We start from the raw sequence: 24,993 nt of genomic DNA, 5'->3' as shown, positions 1-24,993 counted from the left end.
TCCATAAACTCAGAGTGTATGCCAACCTAGAGGCCAGATCAAACAGGAACCTCCAGAAACACAGACAAACAAATAGAACATCAAAAATGTACAGGTAACATGCAATAACCGAACAGGGTACCGCGAAAACACGCGTCATCTGTGGCGTGGACACGAACCGGAAAGAAAACACGAGCGGACTCCCAGAAGAAGAGGGCGGGCGTCTGGACTGATCCATGGTACTACAGGAACGAAAATTAGCAAAGGTAAGAACCTAATTTTCCTTTCCCTGTACGTACCAGGATCAGTCCAGACAGCTGGGATGTACCCAAGCCGCCTTAACTGGGGTGGGACCCTGAGAGTCCCGCTCGAATCACGCTGCTACCAAACGACTGTGAGGACGGCCCCCTGACATCCAGGGGATAGTGCTTGGCAAACGTATGCCAAGATTTCCAAGTGGCCGCCCTACATATCTCTTGGGAAGAGACCAATCGATTCTCCGCCCACGAAGTCGCCTGAGCACGCAACGAATGAGCCTTGAGCCCATCCGGAACAGCTTTACCGCAGCCAATGTATGTGGACGCAATGGCCCCCTTCAACCACCGAGCAATCGTAGCCTTAGATGCCGGCAGCCCCTTCTTGGGCCCATTCCACAACACGAAGAGATGATCCGACTTTCGAAATTCGTTGGTAACCTCCAAATATCGCAGGAGAACTCGCCGGACGTCCAGACGTCGCAAGTCCTTACCTGGAGGAGACCGCAAGTCCTCCGCCGAGAAGGAGGGTAGCTCAACCGTCTGGTTGACATGAAACGCCGAGACCACCTTAGGTAAAAAGGACGGCACGGTTCGCAAGGAAACACCCGAATCAGAAATACGCAAGAACGGTTCCCTGCAAGAAAGAGCCTGGAGCTCCGACACTCTCCGAGCCGAGGAAATAGCCACAAGAAAAACCGTCTTGAGGGTCAGATCCTTCAACGAAGCCGAGTGTAGAGGCTCAAACGGAGCCACACACAAACCACGTAGAACCAAATTCAAGTTCCAGGAAGGACAGGGAAGCCGAAGAGGAGGACGTAAGTTCCTAACCCCTCGCAAGAACCGAGCTACATCGGGATGACACGCAAGGGAAGACCCGTCCAACCGACCTCTTAAGCATCCCAGAGCCGCCACCTGGACACGAAGCGAATTATAGGCCAACCCTTTCGTCAGGCCCTCCTGCAAGAACATGAGGATCTGAGGGACCGTCGAACGCTTAGGTGTGATACCCAATCCGGCGCACCAAGCATGGAAGACCTTCCAAACCCTAGCGTAAGCAAGAGTAGTAGAAGACCGACGCGCTCGAAGCAGGGTAGACACCACCGCGTCCGAGTAACCACGTTTCCTCAACTGTTTCCGCTCATAAGCCAGGCCGCCAGACAAAATCGATCCGCCAGCTCGAAAACCACTGGACCCTGACTCAGAAGGTTGGGAAGATGACCTAACCTTAGAGGGCCGTCCACCGCCAGGTTGACTAGATCCGCGAACCATGGACGACGTGGCCATTCCGGAGCCACGAGAATCACCGGACCTTGATGGGACTCTATGCGGCGTAACACCTTCCCCACCAGGGGCCACGGTGGAAACACGTACAGAAGGATGTGACGGGGCCACGGCAGTACCAGCGCATCCACTCCTTCCGACGCGTGCTCTCTTCTTCGACTGAAAAACCGCGCCGCCTTCGCATTTGCTCGAGTCGCCATGAGATCGAGGTGTGGAATCCCCCAGCGCTGCACGATGAGCATCATTGCCTCCGGCGAAAGCTCCCATTCGCCGGGATCCAGATGTCGTCGACTGAGGTAGTCTGCCTGCACGTTGTCTACGCCGGCAATGTGGGAGGCCGCTAGACGCGAAAGGTGGCGTTCCGCCCAAGTCATCAGCAGCGCGGCCTCTATCGCTACCGCACGACTTTTCGTGCCCCCCTGCCGATTTATGTACGCCACTGTAGTCGCGTTGTCTGACAGAATTCGGACCGCCCGGCCGCTTACCAGTGGAAGGAGGCGACGCAAGGCTAGACGCACCGCTCTGGTTTCCAGGCGGTTGATGGACCACGTGGACTGGCGTGCTGTCCAGGTGCCCTGAACAGCTCGGGATTGGCAGACCGCCCCCCAACCAGACAGACTGGCATCCGTAGTCACCACCAGCCAAGATGGGGGTGCTAGGGTCACTCCTTGGAGCAGGTTGTTCGGATTGAGCCACCAGGCGAAACTGGAGCGGGCCTCCTCCAGTAGAGGGAGTTCCAGACCGAAATCCTCTGATCTGGGATCCCATCGAGAAAGCAGAGATCTCTGTAAGGGCCGCATATGCGCGAAGGCCCATTGTACCATCTCCATAGTAGATACCATATGACCAATAAGCTGTAAATGATCCCACACCGTAGGAGATGGGAGATCCCGCAAACGTCGGACCAGGGTCATGAGATTGAACATGCGCTGACGAGGAAGAAAAACCTTGCCCACCGAGGTATCGAAGCGCGCGCCCAAAAACTCCAGTTGTTGTGTCGGTTCGAGTCTGCTTTTCGCGAAGTTGACTACCCAACCCAACGACTGAAGTTGAGTCACTACCAGGGAAACCGCCCGTTTGCAAGCCGCGTGCGACTTTGCTCTGATGAGCCAATCGTCGAGGTAAGGGTGCACAAGTACCCCCTGCCGACGAAGAGAAGCCGCGACCACGACGAGCACCTTGGTGAACACGCGCGGCGCGGTGGCCAGACCGAAAGGAAGGGCGCAGAACTGGTAATGGGACCCTAGCACCATGAAGCGTAGAAACCGTTGATGACGCTCTCGGATACCGATATGGAGATAAGCCTCCGTCAAGTCCAAAGAAGCCAAATATTCTCCCTTGTGGACGGCCGCAATAACAGACCGTAGAGTCTCCATCCGAAAGCGAGGCACTCGCAGGGCCTTGTTTACCCCTTTGAGATCCAGGATGGGTCGGAAAGTACCCTCCTTTTTGGGAACCAGAAAATAAATGGAATACCGACCTGTTCGCAACTGGTCCGGTGGAACCGGAGTCACCGCCCCCAGAGCCTGTAAGTGATCGAGCGTCTGAGCTATAGCCAGCCTCTTTTCCATCGGACCGCACGGCGATACCAGAAAAAGATCCCGGAGGGGACGTACAAAATCCAACTCGTAACCGTACCGGACCACATCGAGGACCCATTGATCCGAAGTTATCTTGACCCATTCCTCCCAAAACCGGGACAGCCGTCCTCCGATAACGGGAACGGAGGAATGGGCCTGCGCACCTTCATTGCGCGGGCTTAATAGCAGCAAAACTTTGCGAGGAGCCTCCACGCTGAGGCCTCCTGCCCCGAAAGGAAGGAGACCAAGATTGGGTTCTCGTGGTCTGTTGCCGCTGGGAAAAGGAACCGCCTCGTCCCGCACGAAAACGTCGTTGACCACGAAAGCGAGCCCTTGCATTCCCAAACGCCCGAGCTTGGCGCGGCTTATCCTCCGGCAACTTATACACTTTGTTGTCGCCTAGGTCCTTAATGAGCTGATCCAGCTCCTCACCAAAAAGCAGCTTGCCCTTAAAGGGAAAGGAGCCCAATCTTGCCTTTGAGGTGGCGTCCGCCGACCAACGACGGAGCCACAGCAACCGCCGAGCCGAGACAGCCGAGGACATGATGCGTGCCGACGTACGCAACAAATCATATAAGGCATCTGCGTTATAAGCGACTGCAGCCTCCACACAATTGGCCTGCTCAGCCTCGCCCGGAGGAAGCTCCTGCGTGGTCAGCAACTGCTGGACCCATCGCAGGTTGGCCCTCTGTACGAGGCTGCTGCACGCCGCTGCCCGGACACCTAGAGCCGCCACATCAAAAATACGCTTCAGTAAGACCTCCAGCTTACGGTCCTGAAGATCTTTCAAGGCTATCCCACCCGTGACGGGGATAGTCGTATGCTTAACCACTGCCGTGACCGCCGAATCCACCGCCGGTGTCTTTAGGAGTTCCAAGGAATCTTTAGGCAAGGGATATAGCTTTTCCATAGCCCGAGTGACCCGCAGAGAGGATTCAGGCAGCTCCCACTCCTTGGAAACAATCTGTAAAACCTTATGATGGAACGGAAAGGTTTGAGGAGGGGCCCGGATCCCTGCCATCGCGATATCCCCCGTCGAGGTGTCAGCGTCCTGGGGGGGCGCCGTGAGCTCAAGCTCCTGGAGGACATGCAGAATTAGTGAGCTTAATTCCTCCTTACCGAATAAACGCAGCACCTGGGGGTCGTCCCCCTCCACGGGCAACTGGTCGTCAGCCAACAGCAAGTCTGACTGATCCTGAGAAGCCAGAGCAGGATCCGCGGCCTCTGTGCCCTCAAGCCCCCCCCGTGGGCGGGGAACACTGGCCCCTGCGGACCCCATTCCCAGTGGCTGTCCCTGAGGTAAGGAAGGTTTAGAAACCTTAGGGGGAGAAGGGGCTTCTGGCTGCCAACCCGCTTCAGCCTGCAAAAAGGCTTTGTGCATAAGCAGCACAAAATCAGAAGAAAAAGGGACCGACCGTTTTAAATTTGCCCGAAGGGATCCCGAGGGAAGAGGGACTTGAGGGCTATCCGAAACGGCTGGAGACCGCGTGTTTCGCCCGCCAGGGGAGGGGGGAAGGGAAGCCTCATCCTCCGAAAGCTCCGGGTCCGATTGCCGCGTGGCCAAGATGGCCGCCGCACTCCTCCCCGAGGGAGGAGGGGCCGGAGAACAGCTAGCAGGAGCGCTGCGATGCCGCGACGGGGAATGCAGCCCCGAATCGCTGCGGGCAGCGCTCGGCCCCCGGGAGGGTCCCTCGTCCCCGGGAAGACATCGGGGACAAAGGCCCTCCCGCGAGAGTCGCGCCCCCGTTCCAGCACAGGCCACACAGGCCGAAGATCGCGGCATTGCAGGGACAAAAAACGGCACCAGGAGAAAAAAGGCGCGAAAATCGAGGTGAGTGAATTCCTCACACTAGCACAGCTCGTCGGGTGGCCAAGCCACCCCCTCCGGGGTCTGAAGAGGCTCTGGCAGGCCGGGGTAAACAAAGAAAACCACTGCCTGTGCCCGACAGGACTAAGGTGGAGAAAAAATCAATTTTTTTTTTTTTTTTTATTTATTTTAAAACCCCCTTCAGGGTTGGGACCCCTGGAAGTGGGGGGAGGGTGACCGGCCCACCGGTAAGCTCTCCCCCAGCCTCAAAGACACCTATCCCGGGAACTGTCACAGGGCAGAGCCCTATGTGCCTGCCCTAAAGAGCTGAAAACCGCGCTGCGCTGAAGGAGAAAAAACACCAACACGGACAGACAGGAGTGAGGACAGAAAGATACCCGATGATCTTGTCCCTCTGTCAAAAATTCCCCTTATTTAATTAATTTTACGGTACAAATAACCTGACCAGACCAGGACCGCAGGTTATGCCTCTCAATCTGCTGGAGTCAGAGAATATACTGAAGGACCGCAGGTGGCACACCAGTATATCTAGGGGGTGCTTTCAGTTTTCTCTCTGACTCCATCTGCTGGAGGGGAGGCATAACCCAGCTGTCTGGACTGATCCTGGTACGTACAGGGAACTATGCATCTTAGCCTTCGCTGAATGCATATCCTCTTAGCTCCATAATGCGGCACCAAAGCAGCCTTCAGGTGAAAGGATGTAGGAGGTCCAGCTTACTGGTCCTTCCTGGTGTTGAGGGGAACTGAATCCGCCATGTCTATGCACCCCCCAGTAGTCTGTACAGCTCTTAGGTGCTTCAATATTGATGCCTCTGATACTGATGGGACTTAAGTCTCCCAAAAAACTTATAATCCTGTAAAATGAACAGTCAAACGTCATGGTTGTTCCCCAGGCAACACATAGATCTACCATGGGAATTCATGATCATTATGATACATTTGCACAGGAGGTACTTATTGAAGCCACTGGCCTTCTTATTGGGCATCAGGCATAAAATCAATGAGGCAAAATCAAATGACTGTATACTGAAGCAAAACCCAACCGATGCTCCCCTCCATAGGCAGATACTAGTGCACCGCTCTCTCATGGAAAAAAAATAAACTTAGAAAATGAACAAAAAACCTACTTAAAAACTAGGAGAGTGAAAACAGAACTGTGGACCCTCCTGAGGAGCAGCTCTTGCATAATTGAGAAACTGACATTGCAGCAGCTGAGAAACAAATCATGACCTACAAGCTTCATGGAAAAGATGAGACTGAAGGGGCCCAGTGTGGGATGTGGATCAGACATGTCCAAAGTTTGAAGAAGCTTTGAAGTAAAACTTCCATGCTGGGCTCCATCTATAGTCACCCACATGCAACTAACCTGCTTATCCTCTAAGCATGTACCAGACTAACTATATGAATATAGCTAGTAAATATTTAAAGTGGACCTTGGTTATCTAGTTTCACAAAATGGGGAAAAAGATTCCATCAGAATAAGTAGAAAATTGATCATGAGGTTTCAGTAGAAATAGCACACGGTAAAAGTAGGAAATCTTTGGATGAATCTGAGAATTTCAGTTAATCTGATGCACTTTTTTTCCCGATAGATAAAAACATTTAGCAGAATTTAACAATGGTCAGTGGTCTAATTTTATAATCAAGGTATCTAGAGTTAGACAAGTTAAATGTAATCCTTGAAAGCTGGCAGTGTTGAGAAACTGCTTATAATCACTTGTGGATTAAGACTTAAAATCGTATGAAGAACAGATGAAAACTGTAGAAAACTGTCCAAATGTATACCACATTAATAAAAGTAAACAATTCCAAACTAATCATAAAAAGTCACAGGAAAACAAATGCTACATAAATCTGAGGAAACAAATGTTCATCAACTTAGTGCTACTATAAAAATCAGACATGATTCTGTGGAATACTGTACCTTCATGGGCTGTGCCAAGAACCCAGTAGGCTGAGTAAGGTCATTGGTAGGTAAGAAACCAGGGACGTTGCGTGCAAATTCTTCATAAACAGCCAGCTGTTTTGGGTCCACACCTCCCACCTTTGAAAGAAACACATTATGATCATGTACAAAGGTCACAGAAATACCTAAACACAAGGTTTAGAAGAGGTCATGACGTTAGATCCTGGGAGAAGTATAATGCAGCAATAGCTCTAGAGTAAAACTGTAAAAGGAACATTTGTCTAGAGAAGGACAAGCTCATATACAAAGCAGTTGACTCTGAAGTCTGTCAGAGAAAGCAAACATTGCTTACCTGTAACATGTGTTCTCACAGGACAGCAAGATGTTAGTCCTCACATATGGGTGACATCACAGGATGGAGCCCAATCACGGAAAACTTCTGTCAAAGTTTCCAGAACTTTGACTGGCCCCTACTGGGCATGCCCAGCATGGCACTAACCCTGCAGCCAGCAGGGGTCCCCCTTCAGTTATATTTGAAAGCTACAGGCAGTGCCGAAAAAATAAAACAAAATGTTACAAACCCAACACCGCGGGGCGGCGGGCAGGTTTCGTGAGGACTAACATCCTGCTGTCCTGTGAGAACACCTGTTACAGGTAAGCAACATTCGCTTTCTCACAGGACAAGCAGGATGGTAGTCCTCACATATGGGTGAGTACCGAGCTGATGATCTCCGAACATGCACCAAATGTACCCAACGGCATGCAACAGGCACAACAACTGGAGTGGAATTTGGTAGAGGGCATCCTGAACCCCACCGGGCAGGCGGAAGGGTGTAGGTACGTCAAGTTGGAAAAAGGTAACACAGGACAGACTGGCCGAAGATGGAATCTTGTCTTCCGGCTTTGTCCAAGCAATAGTGGGCTGCGAAAGTATGGAGAGAACTCCAGGTGGCAGCCCTGGAAATGTCAGGAAGTGGCACCGATCGTAGGTGTGCTACTGAAGTCGCCATGGCCCTCACAGAGTGTGCTTTAACACGGTCTTGAAATGGAATGCCTGCTTGCTGATAGCAAAAAGATATGCAGTCTGACAACCAGGAGGAGAGAGTGCTTACCCACAGGTTGCCCTAATTTGTTGGGATGGAAAGAGACGAATAACTGAGTGCTCTTCCTGTGGGCAACTGTACGGTCTAGGTAGAACGCTAGAGCCCGTTTACAGTCAAGGGTATGCAGAGCCTGTTCCCCTGGATTGGAATGGGGCCTGGGAAAGAAGGTAGGTAGTATGATGGATTGATTAATGTGAAACTCCGAAACTACCTTAGGTAAAAACTTAGGGTGAGTGCGGAGTACCGCCCGGTCCTGCAGGAGTTTAGTGTAAGGTGGATAGGTGACTAGGGCCTGTAACTCACTAACCCTGCGAGCTGAAGTGATAGCCAAAAGGAAAAAATCACTTTCCAAGTGAGATATTTAAGGTAACAGGAATGAAGAGGCTCAAATGGTGGTTTCATGAGCTGACCGAGAACCAGATTAAGGTCCCAAGAAGGGGCCGGAGGACGTAAAGGAGGCTTGATGTGGAGCAAGTCCTTCAGAAAACGTGTTACAAGGGGTTGTACGGATATAGGGACATCCCCGACACCTTTATGGAAGGTGGCTACCGCACTGACATGCATTCTGATGGAAGATGTTTTGAGACCTGACTGACAGATGCCAAAGATAGTCCAAAAACCTTGGGATTGGACAGGAAAAGGGATCAAGTGACAGAGGTGCAACATGAAGTGTGCCTTTTCCATTTATAGGAGTAAGATTTTCTCATGGAAGGCTTCCGTGAAGCAATCAAGACACGGGAAACGAAATCTGAAAGGTTAAGTGGTTGAAGGATTAACCTTTCAACATCCATGCCGCCAGGGACAAGGCTTGAAGATTGGGATGGCGAAGGCACCCGTCGTTTTGAGTGATCAGGAGCGGGTCCTTTCCCAAGGGAATGTGCCTGCGGATGGAGAGATCCTGGAGTATGGGAAACCACACTTGGCGTGGCCAGTGAGGCGCTATCAGGATCATGGTTCCCTTGTCCTGACGTAGCTTCATGAGAGTCTTCGAGAGAAGAAGAAGTGGAGGGAATGCATAAAGCAGACCGGTTGCCCATGAGAGAGAGAATGCATCCCTGGGCTGAGAGCGTTTGCTGCGAATGAGGGAGCAGTAACTGACCACTTTGTAGTTCTGAGGGGACCCAAAGAGGTCTATCTGAGGATATCCCCATTGTTGGAAGATGGAGTTCACTGATGAGGGGTTGAGAGACCACTCTTGCGGTTGGAAGACGCGACTCAGCTTGTCTGCTAGAACATTGTCCACTCCTGGCAAGTAGGTGGCCCTGAGGTACAAAGAGTGGGAGAGAGCTTCCGTCCAAATCTGCGCAGCTTCCTGACACAGAAGGAAGGAGCCTGTGCCTCCCTGCTTGTTGATGTACCACATGGCCACCTGGTTGTCCGTCTGAATCAGGATGACTTGATGTGATAGGTGATCTTGAAAAGCCCTGAGAGCATATTGCATTGCTCGAAGCTCCAGGAAATTTATCTGGTGTTTGGCTTCCTCTGGAGACCAAGATCCTTGTGTCTGCAGATCAGCCACATGGGGCTCCCCATCAGAGGTTGGAAGCGTTGGTGGTGAGAATGACTTGAGCATCTGGCACATGAAAGGGCAGTCCCTGGAGGAGATTGTTCTGATTCTTCCACCAAGCGAGAGACAGACGGATTGAGTCGGTGATGTGGACAATGGTCGACAGAGGCTGAACAGCTTGAACCCATCGTGACCTCAGAGTCCAATGCATGAGTCTCATGGCCAAGAGGGCCATTGGTGTGACATGGACTGAGGACGCCATGTGTCCCAAGAGGACGAGAAATTGGCGTGCTGTCGCAGTATTCTGAGATTGCAACTGGTGAGCGAGAGACACGAGAGTTAACGCTCGTTGAGGTAGAAAAGCTTTTGCCTGCAAGGTGTCCAAGTCTGCCCTAATGAACGACGGTTTGAGATGGGACTAAATAGGATTTTTCGTAATTGACGAGAAATCCTAGTGAAATTAGGGTGTGTAGAGTCAAATCGAGGGACGACCGAGCAGCTTGCTGGGTTGCAGCCCTGATTAACCAGTCGTCTAGATAGGGGTAGACGTGAACATCTTTTCTGAGGAAAGCTGCGACAACTACAAGACATTTGGTAAAGACTCGTGGTGCAGAAGCTAGGCCGAACGGAAGCACTCAGTATTGATAGTACTTAGGGCGTACTAAAAACCTCCGGTATTTGTGATGAGTTGGAGTTATCGCAATGTGTGTATATGCGTCTTGGAGGTCCAGAGAGCAGAGTAGAGCCAGTCTCCTCTTTGTAGAAGCGATCCCAAGGTTGCCAACTTGAACTTCTCCCGCTGGAGGTACTTGCTGAGAGCACACAGGTCCAGGAATGGACGAACACCCCCCCCCCCCCCGATTTTTTGGGGATCAGAAAGTACCTGGAATAGAACCCTAGGCCTTCCTGCGAGGGCGGAAGGGGTTCTATTGCTCTTGACTGGAGAAGAAGGGAGTCCTCCTGATCCAGAAGAATGGAGTGGTCAGACATTCCCCACGTCTGCAGAGGTGGGGAGTCCGGCGGTAGGGCGAGAAAGTTTAGATGGTAGCCCTGAGCAATGATTGCCAATACCCATTGGTCGGTTGTGATTGACTGCCACATGTTGTGAAAGTGGCACAATCGACCTCCCACTGGTATGCTTTGTAGAGGAATCTGGCTGCTGCTCTCCAAGGGGGAAGTCAAAAACCTGAAGCAGGTCCCGGCTGGGGAGCTGCTTGGGTTTTTGCTTTCGGACTTGGCAAAGTTGAGGCTTTTGATAAGGTCTCGTAGTACGGGACCTTGCTGGCGGTGGATAGGCCTTCCTTGGACGGTAGAACAACTTCTTAGAGTCCTTCCTGAAGGGTTGTCTTGAGGAGAAGTCTGAAGACATCGAAGAGAGCTGCTTGAGGGTCTCATAATAGTGTTAATTCAGCCACCATTCATTGGATCTGTTCTCCGAACAGATTATTCTCCTACACACGGTAGGTTGGACAGCTGGTCTTGTACTTATGGGCGAAGGTCAGAAGATTTGAGCCAGGCCCACCGTCTTGCCGAAATGGCAGCTGCAGACACTCTGGTAGAGGTATCGAGTATGTCATAAGATGTTTGAATCTCATGTTTTCCCGCCTCAAATCCCTTGTTTACAAGGGTTTGTAGCTGGTCTTGGAATTGTTCAGGCAGGGACTCAGAGAAGTCCTGTATCTGTTTAAAGATGACCCTATTATATTGGGTCATATAAAGCTGGTAGGCAGCAATTCGGGAGATGAGCCTGACTCCTTGAAACACTCGACCAATGTTGTCTAGGAACTTTTGTTCCTTAGCAGGTGGGGTGGATGAGTGAGGTTTCGACCTTTTTGCCCTTTTTTGAGCCGACTCTACCACAACTGAGTGGTGGTCGAGCTGGGATTTTTGAAAGCCTGGGGCTGACTGAACTAAGTAAGTAGTGTCAGCCTTCCTGTGAACTGGAGCAATTGATCCAGGATTTTCCCAGTTCTTTTTGAGGAGATGAAGTACCACCTGATGAATGGGAATAGAGGTGATTACCTTGGGGGCATCCAGAAATTGGAGTAACTGCATCATCTGGTGCCTGTCATCCTGTTCAGTCTGAAGTTGAAAAGGAACCAACTCAGACATTTCCTTCACAAAATTTATGAATGAATGAGAGGTCCTCTGGAGGAGAACACTTTCTACTTTCAGTAGGAGAAGGTGGTGAAGGTAAGTCATCTGTGTCTGTTGAAGTATCATCACCCCAAGTGTCATAAGGATCAGCAGACTGTCCTGTAGGACGAGAATGGGGTTGGATACCTGAAGGCCCCGGGCGAGGCTCCGAAAAAAATCGAAGGAATCGCCAGAGGCACCGATAATGGCATGGAAGGCATCGGTGCAGGCATCGATAGCGCCGATGGACGTATCAGCACAGATGGATGAATCTGTGGCGAGGGACGTGTTGGCATTGATGGCTGAGGCAAAACTCCCGATGGAGGAATGTGGAACGGTGTTTCTCCTCCCAATGAAGCCGTCATCGGGGAGGGCATCGGAGCCATTGGAGACCCGGAATCCATCGGAGGAAGGGCAGCCATCAACGCCTCCATCCTGGATAGCAGCGGTGCCAGCGCTGCCGGAATTGGGTCGATGACAGGTTCCACAATCGGTGCCGGAGGAACCTGGAGACGTTGCATCTCCTTGTCGATGGCCTCCTGCACCAGCCGGTCCAGTTCTTCTCGGAGACCTGGAGCAAGCATCCCCGGCTCCGGAACAGAAGAGGGAGGCAGAGGCATAGTCTGAGGGACCACCTTTACAGGCGGAATAGACTCCCCCCAAACCCCGATCGGGTGAGGGTGGCCTCGATGACCCGGTCGCAGGAATTGTCGGTGCCTTTCCTGGACGGGGCTTCTTAAGAAGGTGGCGAGGTCGATGACTTCGCTCCCTCGACGGTCCAAGTCTTGCGATGTCGATGACTATGTTTCTCCCTACGATCCCCTCGATCCTGAGGGGGAGTAGCGGGAGTCGATGGCCGTGAAGACGTAGATGGCGGTCGGTCACCGGTCGGTGGTCAATGCTGGCGCGAAGTCGACGGTGCCGGTTTCGATGACGTCGATGCAATGGACGGAGTCGGGGTCTGAGCACGGAAGAGGAGTTCCATCTTCTCCATTCTGGCTTTGCGACCTTTTGGTGTCATAAGGGCACATTTGGTGCAAGTCAGGACATCATGCTCACAGCCTAAACACATTACACAGACTCCATGGGGGTCTGTGATATACATGGTGCGAGTACAGTCCGGGCTCCGACTGAACCCCGACGCCATGGTCATTGAAAAAAAATCGAGCCGCGGTATGGTCGACGGCCAGTAGGCCGCAAGGGCCAAACTCGACGGTAATTGATGGAAAACGGATAAAAACTTACCGGAGTACCGCGGTCAAAAAAGTTAGTGGAGGGACCCCTGTGGGGGAATTTAACTTTAAAGAATTCCGTGAGGAAAATTCCTGTCAGGAATCTCTTCAGAGCTCCTAAACCGTGAGGCTACTGCTGCGTGGAAAAAAGAAGACTGAAGGGGGACCCCTGCTGGCTGCAGGGTTAGTGCCATGCTGGGCATGCCCAGTAGGGGCCAGTCAAAGTTCTGGAAACTTTGACAGAAGTTTTCCATGATTGGGCTCCATCCTGTGATGTCACCCATATGTGAGGACTACCATCCTGCTTGTCCTGTGAGAAAGCCACTTATTTAGTCCCCTAGAAAGACAGGAGCTCCTAATGATGGATTTGAGCCATAAAAGGTTTACAAATATTTTAAAATGACTGCCATCTGGGAAATGAGTACACCTTTAAAGCAAGATCAGTGGTGAAATTCTCTCTCTCAAATTAAAGATCAGGATAGAACATTTGAAAAACAAAGGAGACAGTGACTGTGCTGACCTTTGCCTTCTGTTTCTGGTCAGCCAGGGATGTTGCAAAGGCAGCAGTTACAATCCTAGATAAGAGTCAAAGCCATTGTGCAATGGCTCATCTAGTGGCTTGATTTAGGGCCCATGATTGCAGGGTTCTAGAAGGAACTCTGGGGCATGGCAGTAGTTGAGGACTATTGCTACAATGGCTGAACTAAAATAAGCTGGGAGAGGATATAAAATTGGGGGAAAAATCTCTAGATAGTTGCAAATGGAGTCTCAAGGTGCCATATCCCAACTCTGGTTTCAACTGAGCTGAAAGCCCAAAGGAGCAGAAAAACTCCTGGGCACTGTTCCCTCTAAGTCTAAGCAGTAGCATGTGCATGCAGGTTGTGAACCTTGCACACATGGCAAAACAGTGTGCACAAGTAATCCAGATATGTGCATTATACTGGCATGTAGCGCACAAATTTTAACTCTGCGTATAAAAAGCTGCACAAAAGAAAATGTTAATACAAAAAATAAAGAATCCACATGTGCAGGAAGTAGCTAGAGACAACTACGTAAATAAAGATCCAGGATCTTTATTTACGTAGTTGTCAAAAGAAAATGTTTGCATACATAGTCTTTAAAAAATTAGAGGAAACATTTCTCCTGGGTAAAAAAAAACAACAAAAAAACACCCTTTCACAAGAATACATCACTATTAGTTTCAATTCCTGGAGAAGACTGCTCTATTACATTGTTTTACAACACTAGCTCATAATAGATTTAACAGGAAAGAAGGAATCTAGGTGGTTTCAAAAGCACATGTATTGAGAAACATCTCTCTGCTAACTTATCTGCAAAACATCTGTAATTTAATGTAGTGCTGATTAAAACCCCAAGTCTGACTGATGCAGAGTTACAAAATCTAAATGTTTGGATTACTTACCTGGTAATCCCCTTTTCCTTAGTGTAGACAGATGGACTCAGTACGAGTGGGATAGTATCCGCGTGCTAGCAGTTGGAGACGGATCTGACGTCAGCACGGGGTATATAGCCCCACAGGAAGCGCAGCGATTCAGTAATCTTCCTTGCAAAAGCTGTTATGGATGTGTGTACTGACGCTCAGTGAAAAGTGAAAACAGGATTCCCCTGACCGATTGACAGTGGCTGGAGACCGCCAGCATTCACAACCGGAAAGCGCAGAGACTGGTAGAGTGTACGCACTCATGTAAACAAATGCCCGGCGTACCCGGAACCGGTGAAACCCATGTGCACAGGCAGCTGGGCGGGATGCTGAGTCCATCTGTCTACACTAAGGAAAAGGGGATTACCAGGTAAGTAATCCAAACATTTCCTGGCGTGTAGCCAGATGGACTCAGTACGAGTGGGATGTACAAAAGCTTTACTCCCCGCCGGGGCGGGCGGCTGCCTGAGGACCATGTAGTACCGCCCTTGCAAAAGCCGAGTCCTCCCTGGCCTGGACATCCAGACGGTAGAACCTGGAAAAGGTATGAAGGGAGGACCATGTCGCTGCTTTACAGATGTCAGTCGGCGACAGCATCCCGGATTCAGCCCAAGATGCTGCTTGCGCTCTGGTAGAATGAGCCTTAACCTGTAGAGGCGGCGCCTTCCCAGCCTCCACGTAGGCTGCTCTGACAACTTCTTTAATCCAGCGGGCAATGGTGGGCCGAGAGGCTGCGTCACCTTGCTTCTTCCCGCTGTGTAGGACGAACAGGTGGTCCGTCTTTCGCAGGTCTTGAGTCACGTCCAGATACCTGGGCAGCAATCTGCCGATGTCGAGATGGCGTAATAAACGGCCTTCTTCAGATTTCTTCAAACCTACCGTAGTAGGCAAGGAGATAGTTTGGTTAAGATGAAACTGTGAAACCACTTTAGGGAGAAAGGAGGGAACCGTCCGAAGATGGATAGATTCCGGAGTGATCCGTAGAAAGGGCTCACGGCAGGACAGTGCTTGTAGCTCAGAGATGCGTCGTGCGGAGCACACCGCCAGCAAGAACACCAACTTCAAGGTGAGAGACCGGAGAGATAAGCCCCGAAGGGGTCAGAAGGTGGATCCCGCGAGGAAATCCAAAACAAGATTAAGGTTCCATAAGGGCACAGGCCACTTTAGTGGTGGACGAATATGCTTGACCCCTTGCAGGAAACGAGAAACATCTGGGTGCTTGGCGATGGTCTTGCCATCCCTCCTGGGACCATAGCAAGACAGTGCCGCAACCTGAACTTTGATGGAGCTGAGGGAGAGACCCTTCTGAAGCCCATCCTGCAGGAAATCCAACACGATAGGTATGGTGGTGGCATGTGGATTGGTGCCATGAGTGTCGCACCATGCTTCAAATACTCTCCAGATCCGGACGTAGGTGAGGGATGTGGAAAACTTGCGAGCGCGGAGGAGTGTATCAATCATGGGCCCCGAGTAACCTCTCTTCTTCAGTCTAGCCCTCTCAAGGGCCAGACCGTAAGAGAGAATTGAGCTGGATCCTCGTGGAGGATGGGACCTTGACGTAGAAAGTCCCGGAGAGGAGGCAGGGGAAGAGGCTCCCCTGCCAGTAGTCTTCTCATGTTTGCGTACCAGGGTCTTCTTGGCCAGTCTGGCGCCACTAGAAGAACTAGGCCCCGGTGTTTCTGAATCTTGTGGATGATGGCACCCAGCAGAGGCCATGGAGGAAAGGCGTATAGCAGAGTCCCTGGAGGCCATGGCTACACCAGGGCATCGATTCCGTGGGAGAACGGATCGCGCTTGCGGCTGAAGTATCTGGGTACTTGAGCATTGGACTTGTCCGCCAGTAAATCCATGTCCGGAATCCCCCAGTGATCCACAATCATCTGGAAGGCTGTGGGTGACAGCTGCCACTCTCCCGGATTTAGGCGTTCTCTGCTGAGGAAGTCTGCCATAGTGTTGTCCTTCCCGGCAATGTGGATGGCGGAGATGTACTGAAGATTCGCCTCTGCCCAAGCCATCAGTGGGGCGATCTCCAGAGATGCTTGTCGACTTCTGGTTCCGCCCTGACGGTTGATGTATGCCACTGTGGTGGCGTTGTCGGACATCACTCTGACTGCTCTGTTCTTCAGTCTGTGAGCAAATCGAAGGCATGCCAATCGGACTGCCCGAGCCTCTAGACGGGTGATGTTCCATGCGGACTCTTCTCTGTTCCACCGCCCTTGTGCGGTAAGTCCTTCGCAGTGCGCACCCCAGCCGCTCAGGCTGGCATCTGTGGTGAGCAGAGTCCACGTGGGGGAGGACATCTTCGACCCTCTGCTCATGTGGTTGGACTGCAACCACCACCGTAACTGGGTCCGTACTCTGGCAGGCAGAGGTAGGTGCGTGGAATAGTTCCGTAGACGGGGACTCCAGCGAGAGAGCAGGGAGTGTTGTAGAGGTCTCATATGGGCCCTTGCCCAAGGTACCACTTCCAGGGTGGATGCCATGAGACAGAGAACCTGCAGATAATCCCAAGCTATGGGCAGACTGGTGCCCATCAAGTACTGGATATGCGTCTGAAGTTTTAACCTTCTCTTGGTAGTGAGACTGACTGTGTCTGCCTGGGTGTCGAACTGTACTCCCAGGTATTCCAGTGACTGGGAAGGCTGAAGGCAACTCTTGTTGAGGTTGATCACCCAGCCCAAGCTTTCCAGAAGGGCGATCACTCTGTCGGTTGTCCGATGGCTCTCCTCTCGTGATTTCGCCCTGATCAGCCAATCGTCTAGGTAGGGATGGACCAGAATTCCTTCCCGCCTGAGGGCCGCTGCTACCACGACAACCACCTTGGTGAAGGTCCGCGGTGACGTGGCCAACCCAAAGGGCAGAGCCCGGAATTGGAAGTGGTGACCCAGAACCTTGAAGCGTAGGTAGCGCTGATGATCCGGATGGATCGGGATATGCAGATAGGCTTCCGACAAGTCTAATGCCATGAGGAATTCTCCTGGCTGTACTGCGGTCTTGACGGAGCGCAGAGTTTCCATGCGAAACCTCGGGACCCGTAAGTATCGTTTGACTGACTTGAGGTCCAGTACAGGCCGAAAGGTGCCCCCTTTCTTGGGTACCATGAAATAAATGGAATAGTGTCCAGAATTCACTTCCCAGGCAGGTACTGGGATGATGGCTTTCAAGGACAGGAGCCTCGCCAAGGTAGTTTCCAATGCTGCCTTCTTGTGTATGGGACATGAAGATTCCACAAACTTGACCGGAGGGAGATGATGAAAGTCCAGATAATAACCCTCTCGGATGATGGCGAGGACCCACTGGTCCGACGTAATCTCGACCCATCTGGGGTAGAAGAGGGTTAACCTGCCCCATATGGCTCCGGCCCCCAGATGGATCGGTGGATTCTCATTGTGAGGTGCGGCCAGGACCTGAGCCCGGGGCCTGCTCCCCTCTTGCGCTGCTTGGTCCGAAAGGACTGATTCTGGGCCTGAGGACGAGGTGCCTGGTAGCGACTCCTGTAGGGAACGAAGCGCTGTGAACTCCTGCCCCTGGAGGGCCTTGGAAAGGCGCGCTGGCTCCTTCTGAACCGATCTTCCGGCAGTCTAGGCACTGGCGAGGCGCCCCATGTACTGGCCAGTTTATCAAGGTCGCTGCCAAATAGGAAAGAGCCCTTAAAGGGCAATCTGGTGAGGCGTGTCTTTGAAGGCGCATCAGCTGACCATTTCCGGATCCAGAGCTGCCTCCTGGCGGCTACGGAGGATGAGATCCCCTTAGCTGTTGTCCGGACTAGATCTGATGCAGCATCCGTGAGGAACGAGAGAGCTGACTCCATGTCAGCTGCTGGAGCGTTGTTCCTGACCTGTGACAAACAGGCACGCGTCACCACTGTGCAGCAGGTTGCGATCCGCAAAGAGAGAGCTGCCACCTCAAAGGTCTGTTTCAGAATGGCGTCCAGTCGCCGGTCATGAGGCTCCTTGAGGGCCGTCCCCCCTTCAACTGGAATGGTAGTGCGCTTGACCACAGCGCTAATCAAGGCACCTGAGGGCACGCCAGCAGGTCCTGGATAGCCCGTGCCAATGGGTACATGCCCATCAGGGCCCGGCCCCCTTTGAAGGAAGCCGCTGGTGCCGCCCATTCTAAATCTATCAGTTGTTGTGCTGCTTGCAAGAATGGAAAATGGCGGGCTGTAGGACGAAGACCTTCCAGCAGGGGGTTCTGCGCAGAGGGTACCGTAGCGCTGGGACCTGTAATATCCAACTCCGCCAGACACTGAGACACCAGGTCGGAGAGATCCTCCTTAGGGAAGAACCGCCTCATGGTTCTATATGGCTCAATCCCTGGGGGAAGTTCCCCCTCGTCCGGGAGTTCTGACTCGTCCGGTGAAACCTCCTGGTCTGACTGATCTGGGCTGTCCAGCTGCGGGAGGTCCCGCTCACGATAAGGGCGTGAGGGTCCAGGAACAGGATCCGCAGGAGCCGCCACCGCAGCAGCCGCAGGAACCGCAGGGCCTGGACGGGAAGCTGTTTGCATCTGTACAAAGGCATGAATCCCCTTAAAGAGATCCACCCAGGAAATTGAAGCAGCCTCTAATCGCCGGGGTACAAGATCCCCCGGGATTCCCGATTGGTCAAGACTGCCCGCTAAATCCGGGGTAGCCCCTGGGGAACTATCAGCAAATCGTGGCTGAGACTGGGCCTGGCCAAAGGGTCCCACGGCCTCCTCACATTGGGCACATAGGGAGTGGCTCTTCACTGTGCGTAGCTCGAAGCTGGCATGCGGAGCAGAGGCAGAGGGCTTTAATGCCGGAGGCAGGCGGCGCCCCCGCTGAAGACGCTGAGGCGTTCTGTTCCATTGAAAAGTATGCGCTGAATGAAAAGCGGCCACAATAAACGCTTAAGAGAACAGGCGCACAAGAACAATATGAGGCAGCAATATGCGCTTAGTACAACAGGCGCTTAATAATATGCGGTAGCAATATACGCTGAATACAACAGGCGCACAATACTAATATGCGGCAGCAATAGGCGCTTAACCCAACAGGCGCTTAATAATATGCGGCAGCAATATACGCTAAATACAACCGGCGCACAATACTAATATGCGGCAGCAATATGCGCTTAATACAACAGGCGCTTAACAATAATAACAATATGCGGCAGCTATATACGCTTAATAGAACAGGCGCTGAAGAATAATATGCGGCAGCAATATCGACCACAGGCGCCTAGCCCTATGCGGCTCACGATATACGCTCAATGATATGCAATATGCTCTTAGCAATAGGCGGTTAGCAATACACGCTCAATGGCATTCAATAGGCTCTCAGCAATATGCGGTTAGCAATACACGCTCAATGACATTCAATAGGCTCTCAGCAATATGTGGTTAGCAATACCCGCTCAGTGGTATGCAATATGCTCTCAGTAATAAGGCAAAATACGCACAATGAGAAATATAATATGCGCTTAGTCAGAGCTGCGCCTATTACGGGCGCTCAATACCTGAACAAGACCCACAAAATGGCGCCCTCCACGGCGTGCCACGCCGCCGATCCTCTGTTCCTCGGAGACCAGAAATAAGAGATGTACGCCTTACCTGATCCTCGGCGCTTCCCGGCTGGAACCCGGGCGGTCTCCGGCTGCGGGGGGAGAGGGCAAGTACCTTCACCGCCGCGTTTGAGGATATGCACCCGCTGCCTCGTCCACGCCGGGACCGAGGCGCCTCGTATGCCTCACCCGAACCTCGCCCGGAGGCTATGTCCCTGCCGCGATTCGGCCACCGGACCGAGGACTTAAACCTCCGGAGGATCACGGAAATCACCCCGGGAAACTCTACTGGGGGAGGGACCTTAGGGTATCACCGCAGGAGTGCGGGGCTCGATGTTGTAGTTGAAGAAAGTAGAATGTAGAAAATAGAAAGTAGATTTGGAAAACACGCTCAGCGAGCGTGCAGGCTCTCCAAACTGCTTTGGAGACGGAAATTACTAAGTTGCTACGCTTCCTGTGGGGGTATATATACACCCGTGCTGACGTCAGATCCGTCTCCAACTGCTAGCACGCGGATACTATACCCATTCATTCTGAGTCCATCTGGCTACACGCCAGGAAATTTGAATTTCTCTTTAAGCAGGTGTTTGCTCAGATGCCTCATATCCATAATATGTAGTCACCCACATGTGTGGATTACTATCCTGCTTGTCCTAGGAGAAGTGATAATCAGGAGAAATGCAACCAGTACCCAGATTACACTATCTGAATGACCTAAGGGTGGCCAATGTAACCCCAATATTTAAAAAAGGCACCAGGGGCGATCTGGGTAACTATAGACCAGTGAGCCTGACTTCAGTGCCGGGAAAAATAGTGGAAACTATTCTCAAGATCAAAATCGTAGAGCATATAGATGGAACACAGTCAACATGGATTTACCCAAGGGAAGTCTTGCCTAACAAAATCTGCTTCATTTTTTTTTGAAGGGGTTAAAAAAACATGTGGATAAAGGTGAACCAGTAGATGTAGTGTATTTGGATTTTCAGAAGGCGTTTGAGAGGCTTCTAAGAAAATTAAAAAGTCATGGTATAACAGGCGATGTCCTTTCATGGTTTACAAACTGGTTAAAAGACAGGAAACAGAAAGTAGAATTAAATGGTCAATTTTCTCAGTGCCTCAGGATCTGTATTTGGACCAGTGCTTTTCAATATATATATATAAATGATCTGGAAAGGAATACGACGAGTGAGGTTATCAAATTTGCGGATGATACAAAATCATTCAGAGTAGTTAAATCACAAGCGGATTGTGATACATTACAGGAGGACCTTGCAAGACTGGAAGATTGGGCATCCAAATGGCAGATGAAATTTAATGTGGACAAGTGCAAGGTGTTGCATATAGGGAAAAATAACCCTTGCTGTAGTTACATGATGTTAGGTTCCATATTAGGAACTACAACCCAGGAAAGAGATCTAGGCATCATAGTGGATAATACTTTAAAATTGTCGGCTCAGTGTGTTGCAGCAGTCAAAAAAGCAAACAGAATGTTAGGAATTATTAGGAAGGGAATGGTTAATAAAACAGAAAATGTCATAATACCTCTATATCGCTCCATGGTGAGACCGCACCTTGAATACTGTGTACAATTCTGGTCACTGCATCTCAAAAAAGATAGTTGCGTTTGAGAAGGTACAGAGAAGGGCAACCAAAATGATAAAGGGGATGGAACAGCTCCCCTATGAGGAAAGGCTGAAGAGGTTAGGGCTGTTCAGCTTGGAGAAGAGAAGGCTGAGGTGGGATATGATAGAGGTCTTTAAGATCATGAGAGGTCTTGAATGAGTAGATGTGAATCGGTTAGTTACACTTTCGAATAATAGGACTAGGGGGCATTCCATGAAGTTAGCAAGTAACACATTTAAGACTAATCGGAGAAAATTATTTTTCACTCAACGCACAATAAAGCTTTGAAATTGTTGCCAGAGAATGGGTTAGTGCAGTTGGTGTAAGCTGGGTTCAAAAAAAGTTTGGATAAGGTCTTGGAGAAGTCCATTAAACAGCTATTAATCAAGTTTACTTAGGGAATAGCCACTGCCATTAATTGCATCAGTAGCATGGGATCTTCTTAGTGTTTGGGTAATTGTCAGGTTCTTGTGGCCTGGTTTGGCTCGGTTGGAAACAGGATGCTAGGCTTGATGGACCATTGGTGTGACCCAGCATGGCAATTTCTTATGTTCTTGGTTACACGGTACCATCTGTACAGGAAAGGTTGGATTCCGCTCCAATTGGAACAGATGGATGTGGATTGTTCAAAGGGATTAAAAACTGGGCCCAGGTTTAGGCTGGGCCAGTTGAGTGGTCTTTTGTCTCCCTTTGTCTTGGACTGATAGAGAGGGTGTTGACACTGATAATGGTATTGCTGATAGGTCTGGAAGGGGGCACCTGTAAAAAAAAACCAACAAACAAAAAAACCCTCCCACAAACAAAAAACAATCTAATAATAGAAGGGCCGTGTGCGCATATGGTTGTTCAAGAGGGACTGAACGGCCTTGTTTTGGTCCTTTACCTGCACGACCTTCTCTCTAAGCTGTTCTCCAAAGTGATTATCTCCGAGACAGAGGAGGTCTGCAACTTTTTCATGATCATCCCATATGCTGCTGGCTCAAAACCATGCTATGCAACATAGTCTAATTGATGATACCGATGTACATGAATTGGAATCAAACACTTTGAAGACTAAGAGGAGGCAGTGGCAGATGCTCTCTTTTGTGCTCAAGAACGACTGAGGATAACTCACAGATCCTTCCTCAAGTTGGAGGAAAGGCTTCAGCTTTTGGAGAAAGCCATGGATATACTGTGCCATATATTTTTTTTGTGTAGTATTTAAAAGTGCTGTTGAGGGGCTGTCAAGTCAGTGAAGCAACCCAAAAAAATAAGTAGAAGATGAAGAAACAGAGGGGTTCACAAAGGACATGCATAGTAGTAAAATTTTACTAAGCTAGAGTAATGGGTCCATTCAGCACCAGATATGACTAATTAATCTCTGCTTGTCAAAGGAGAAACTTATTAACCAGGTAAACTTGGGAAAAGCCACTGCTTATCCCTGGGTGTAAGCAGCATAGAATCTATTTGGGATTCTGTCAGGACTGGTCACTGTTGGAAACAGGATACCTGGCTTGATGGATCCTTGGTCTGTTCTTATGTTCTCATTACCAAATCGATTTTGTTGATCTAATAAAATGTCACAACTTAAAGATCATAGCTTCTCCAGGAATAAGATTACTATAATTCTGTACATTTAACAAGCATTCATATTCTTGCAAATACAGATTTCCATAACTTTTCTTTAACAGTCCATAAAGTGCATCATAAAGTAAACTGCTCTTACCTTCAGCCTGATCTGTTCAGGCATCCGCTCAGCCTGATAAGTTAACACTACAGGGTCACAGTATCGACGGCCTTCCTGTCTTGCATGCTTTCTTAGTTCAAATTCCTTCAAAAAGCAAAGAAAAAAAAAGTTACTTCAGTTCATTTTGCCAGCATTACTGGTAGTACCCTTGGCAATAAGAAGATCCCCTAGGGTGATGGATGGAATTAGGAGCTGGCTGAGTGATCCTAGGGTAGTGGTAAATAGGAGTACAAACTAAGGAGAAAAAGGGCAATTAATTCAATGCCCTTTTCCTTTTCCGGGGACAATTCTGTTTTATTATCTTCATATGTAATAAGATGAGTTAGAATGAAAAAGAAATGCCTTTTTACACATTCTATCTGCAACAGAACCACACTGGCCAGATTTTCTGATTATGTAGCATGTAAGAACTTGGAAATAAAGCAGAGTTGCTTATCTGTAACAGGTGTTCTCAGAGGACAGCAGATTGTTAGTCCTCACACATCAGTGACATCATATGGAGCCCTGATGCAGACAGCTTATATCAAAGTTTCTAGAACTTTGACTAAGCACACTGAGCATACCCTATACCATGCATCCTCTCCAGTCTTGTAACAGAATTATAGTTAAAATAAAAAATAGGAGAAACCCAACTCCGCAGGGTGGCAGGCAGGTTTTGTGAGAACTAACATCCTGCTGTCCTCTGAGAACACCTGTTATAGGTAAGCAACTCCGCTTTCTCTGAAGATAAGCAGGATGGTAGCCCTCACACATGGGTGAATCCCTAGCTACAGGCTGCTCCCAACAGAAAAGGGGACCAACAGTCACCCAACCAGGTGCCAACGAGCACAACACTACCGGTGCTGTTGGTAAAAGGGGGAGACAACCTAAACCAAAACAGGCGGAAGAGTTGGGTTCTACACCTCAAACAGGTTCCGAAAGACAAACTGGCCAAATCTACTGTTGTATCGGCCATCCCTATCCAGACAGTAATGAGATGTGAATGTGTGGAAAGAATCCCACATCAAAGCCTTGCAGATCTCCTCCATGGGGACTGCTTGAAAGTGGGCCACTGATACCATGGGCTCTGACAGAATGAGCCTTGACATGAGCGAAGATGCAGTCCCCCCGCCTTGGCATAACAGAAGGAGATGCAATTTTCTAACCAATTGGATAGTGTCTGTTTGGCATGAAAAAGTTGGGCAGACTGTCTATGGGCTTCTGTCCACTCCAGATAGGTTAAGACTCACTTGCAGTCCAAACTGTGCAGTGCTTGTTCGCCTTGGTGCAAATGGGGCCTGGGAAAGAATGTTGGCAGGACTGGTTAAGATGGAAGTCTGTCACCACCTTAGGGTGGTCTGTCATGATAAAACTTAGTATAAGGTGGATAAGTTACCTAAAGCCTGGAGGTCGCTGACCCTGTGTGCTGAAGTGACCACCACAAAAAATATGACCTTCTGTTCAGGTACTTCAGGTTACAGGTGCGTAGTGGCTCAAAAGGAGCTTTTCATCAACTGTGCTAACACCACGTTGAGGTCCCAAGACACAGGGAGGTCCCAAGTGAAGCAGGCCCCACATGAAATTACAACTATAGGCCATACAGAGATAGGCGTAATATCTACACCTTGGTGGTAAGCTCCAATTTCACTGAGATTAACTCTAATGGAGGTGGACTTTAAGCCAGCTTCTGATAGGTGTAGAAAGTCAAGGAGCTTTTTGTGTGGGTCAGGAGAATGGATCTAGGGCCTTCTGCTCACACCATAGAGAAATTCTCCAATTCAGTCTATAGGATTTTCTAGTGGAAGGCTTTTTAGAAGCCACCAGGACCCGAGAGACATCCTCTGAAAGATCAAGCTGCTGCAGGATTAACCTTTCAACATGCAGGCTGTG

General features: G+C 50.2%; 1 protein-coding gene across 1 annotated transcript in view; it reads right to left on the bottom strand.

Moving 5' to 3' along the window:
- Positions 1 to 24,993, bottom strand: part of CNOT1 (CCR4-NOT transcription complex subunit 1) — a 987,642-nt gene that overhangs the window by 229,952 nt on the left and 732,697 nt on the right. Inside the window, 2 exon segments of the mRNA XM_029609242.1 lie at positions 6,850 to 6,969; positions 23,104 to 23,208. Of these exon segments, the coding sequence (XP_029465102.1) occupies positions 6,850 to 6,969; positions 23,104 to 23,208 (225 nt within the window).

This window comes from Rhinatrema bivittatum, chromosome 7 (genome assembly GCF_901001135.1).
Source record: "Rhinatrema bivittatum chromosome 7, aRhiBiv1.1, whole genome shotgun sequence".
Classification (NCBI taxonomy): Eukaryota; Metazoa; Chordata; class Amphibia; order Gymnophiona; family Rhinatrematidae; genus Rhinatrema; species Rhinatrema bivittatum.
This window is presented reverse-complemented; position numbering and strand designations above follow the sequence as displayed.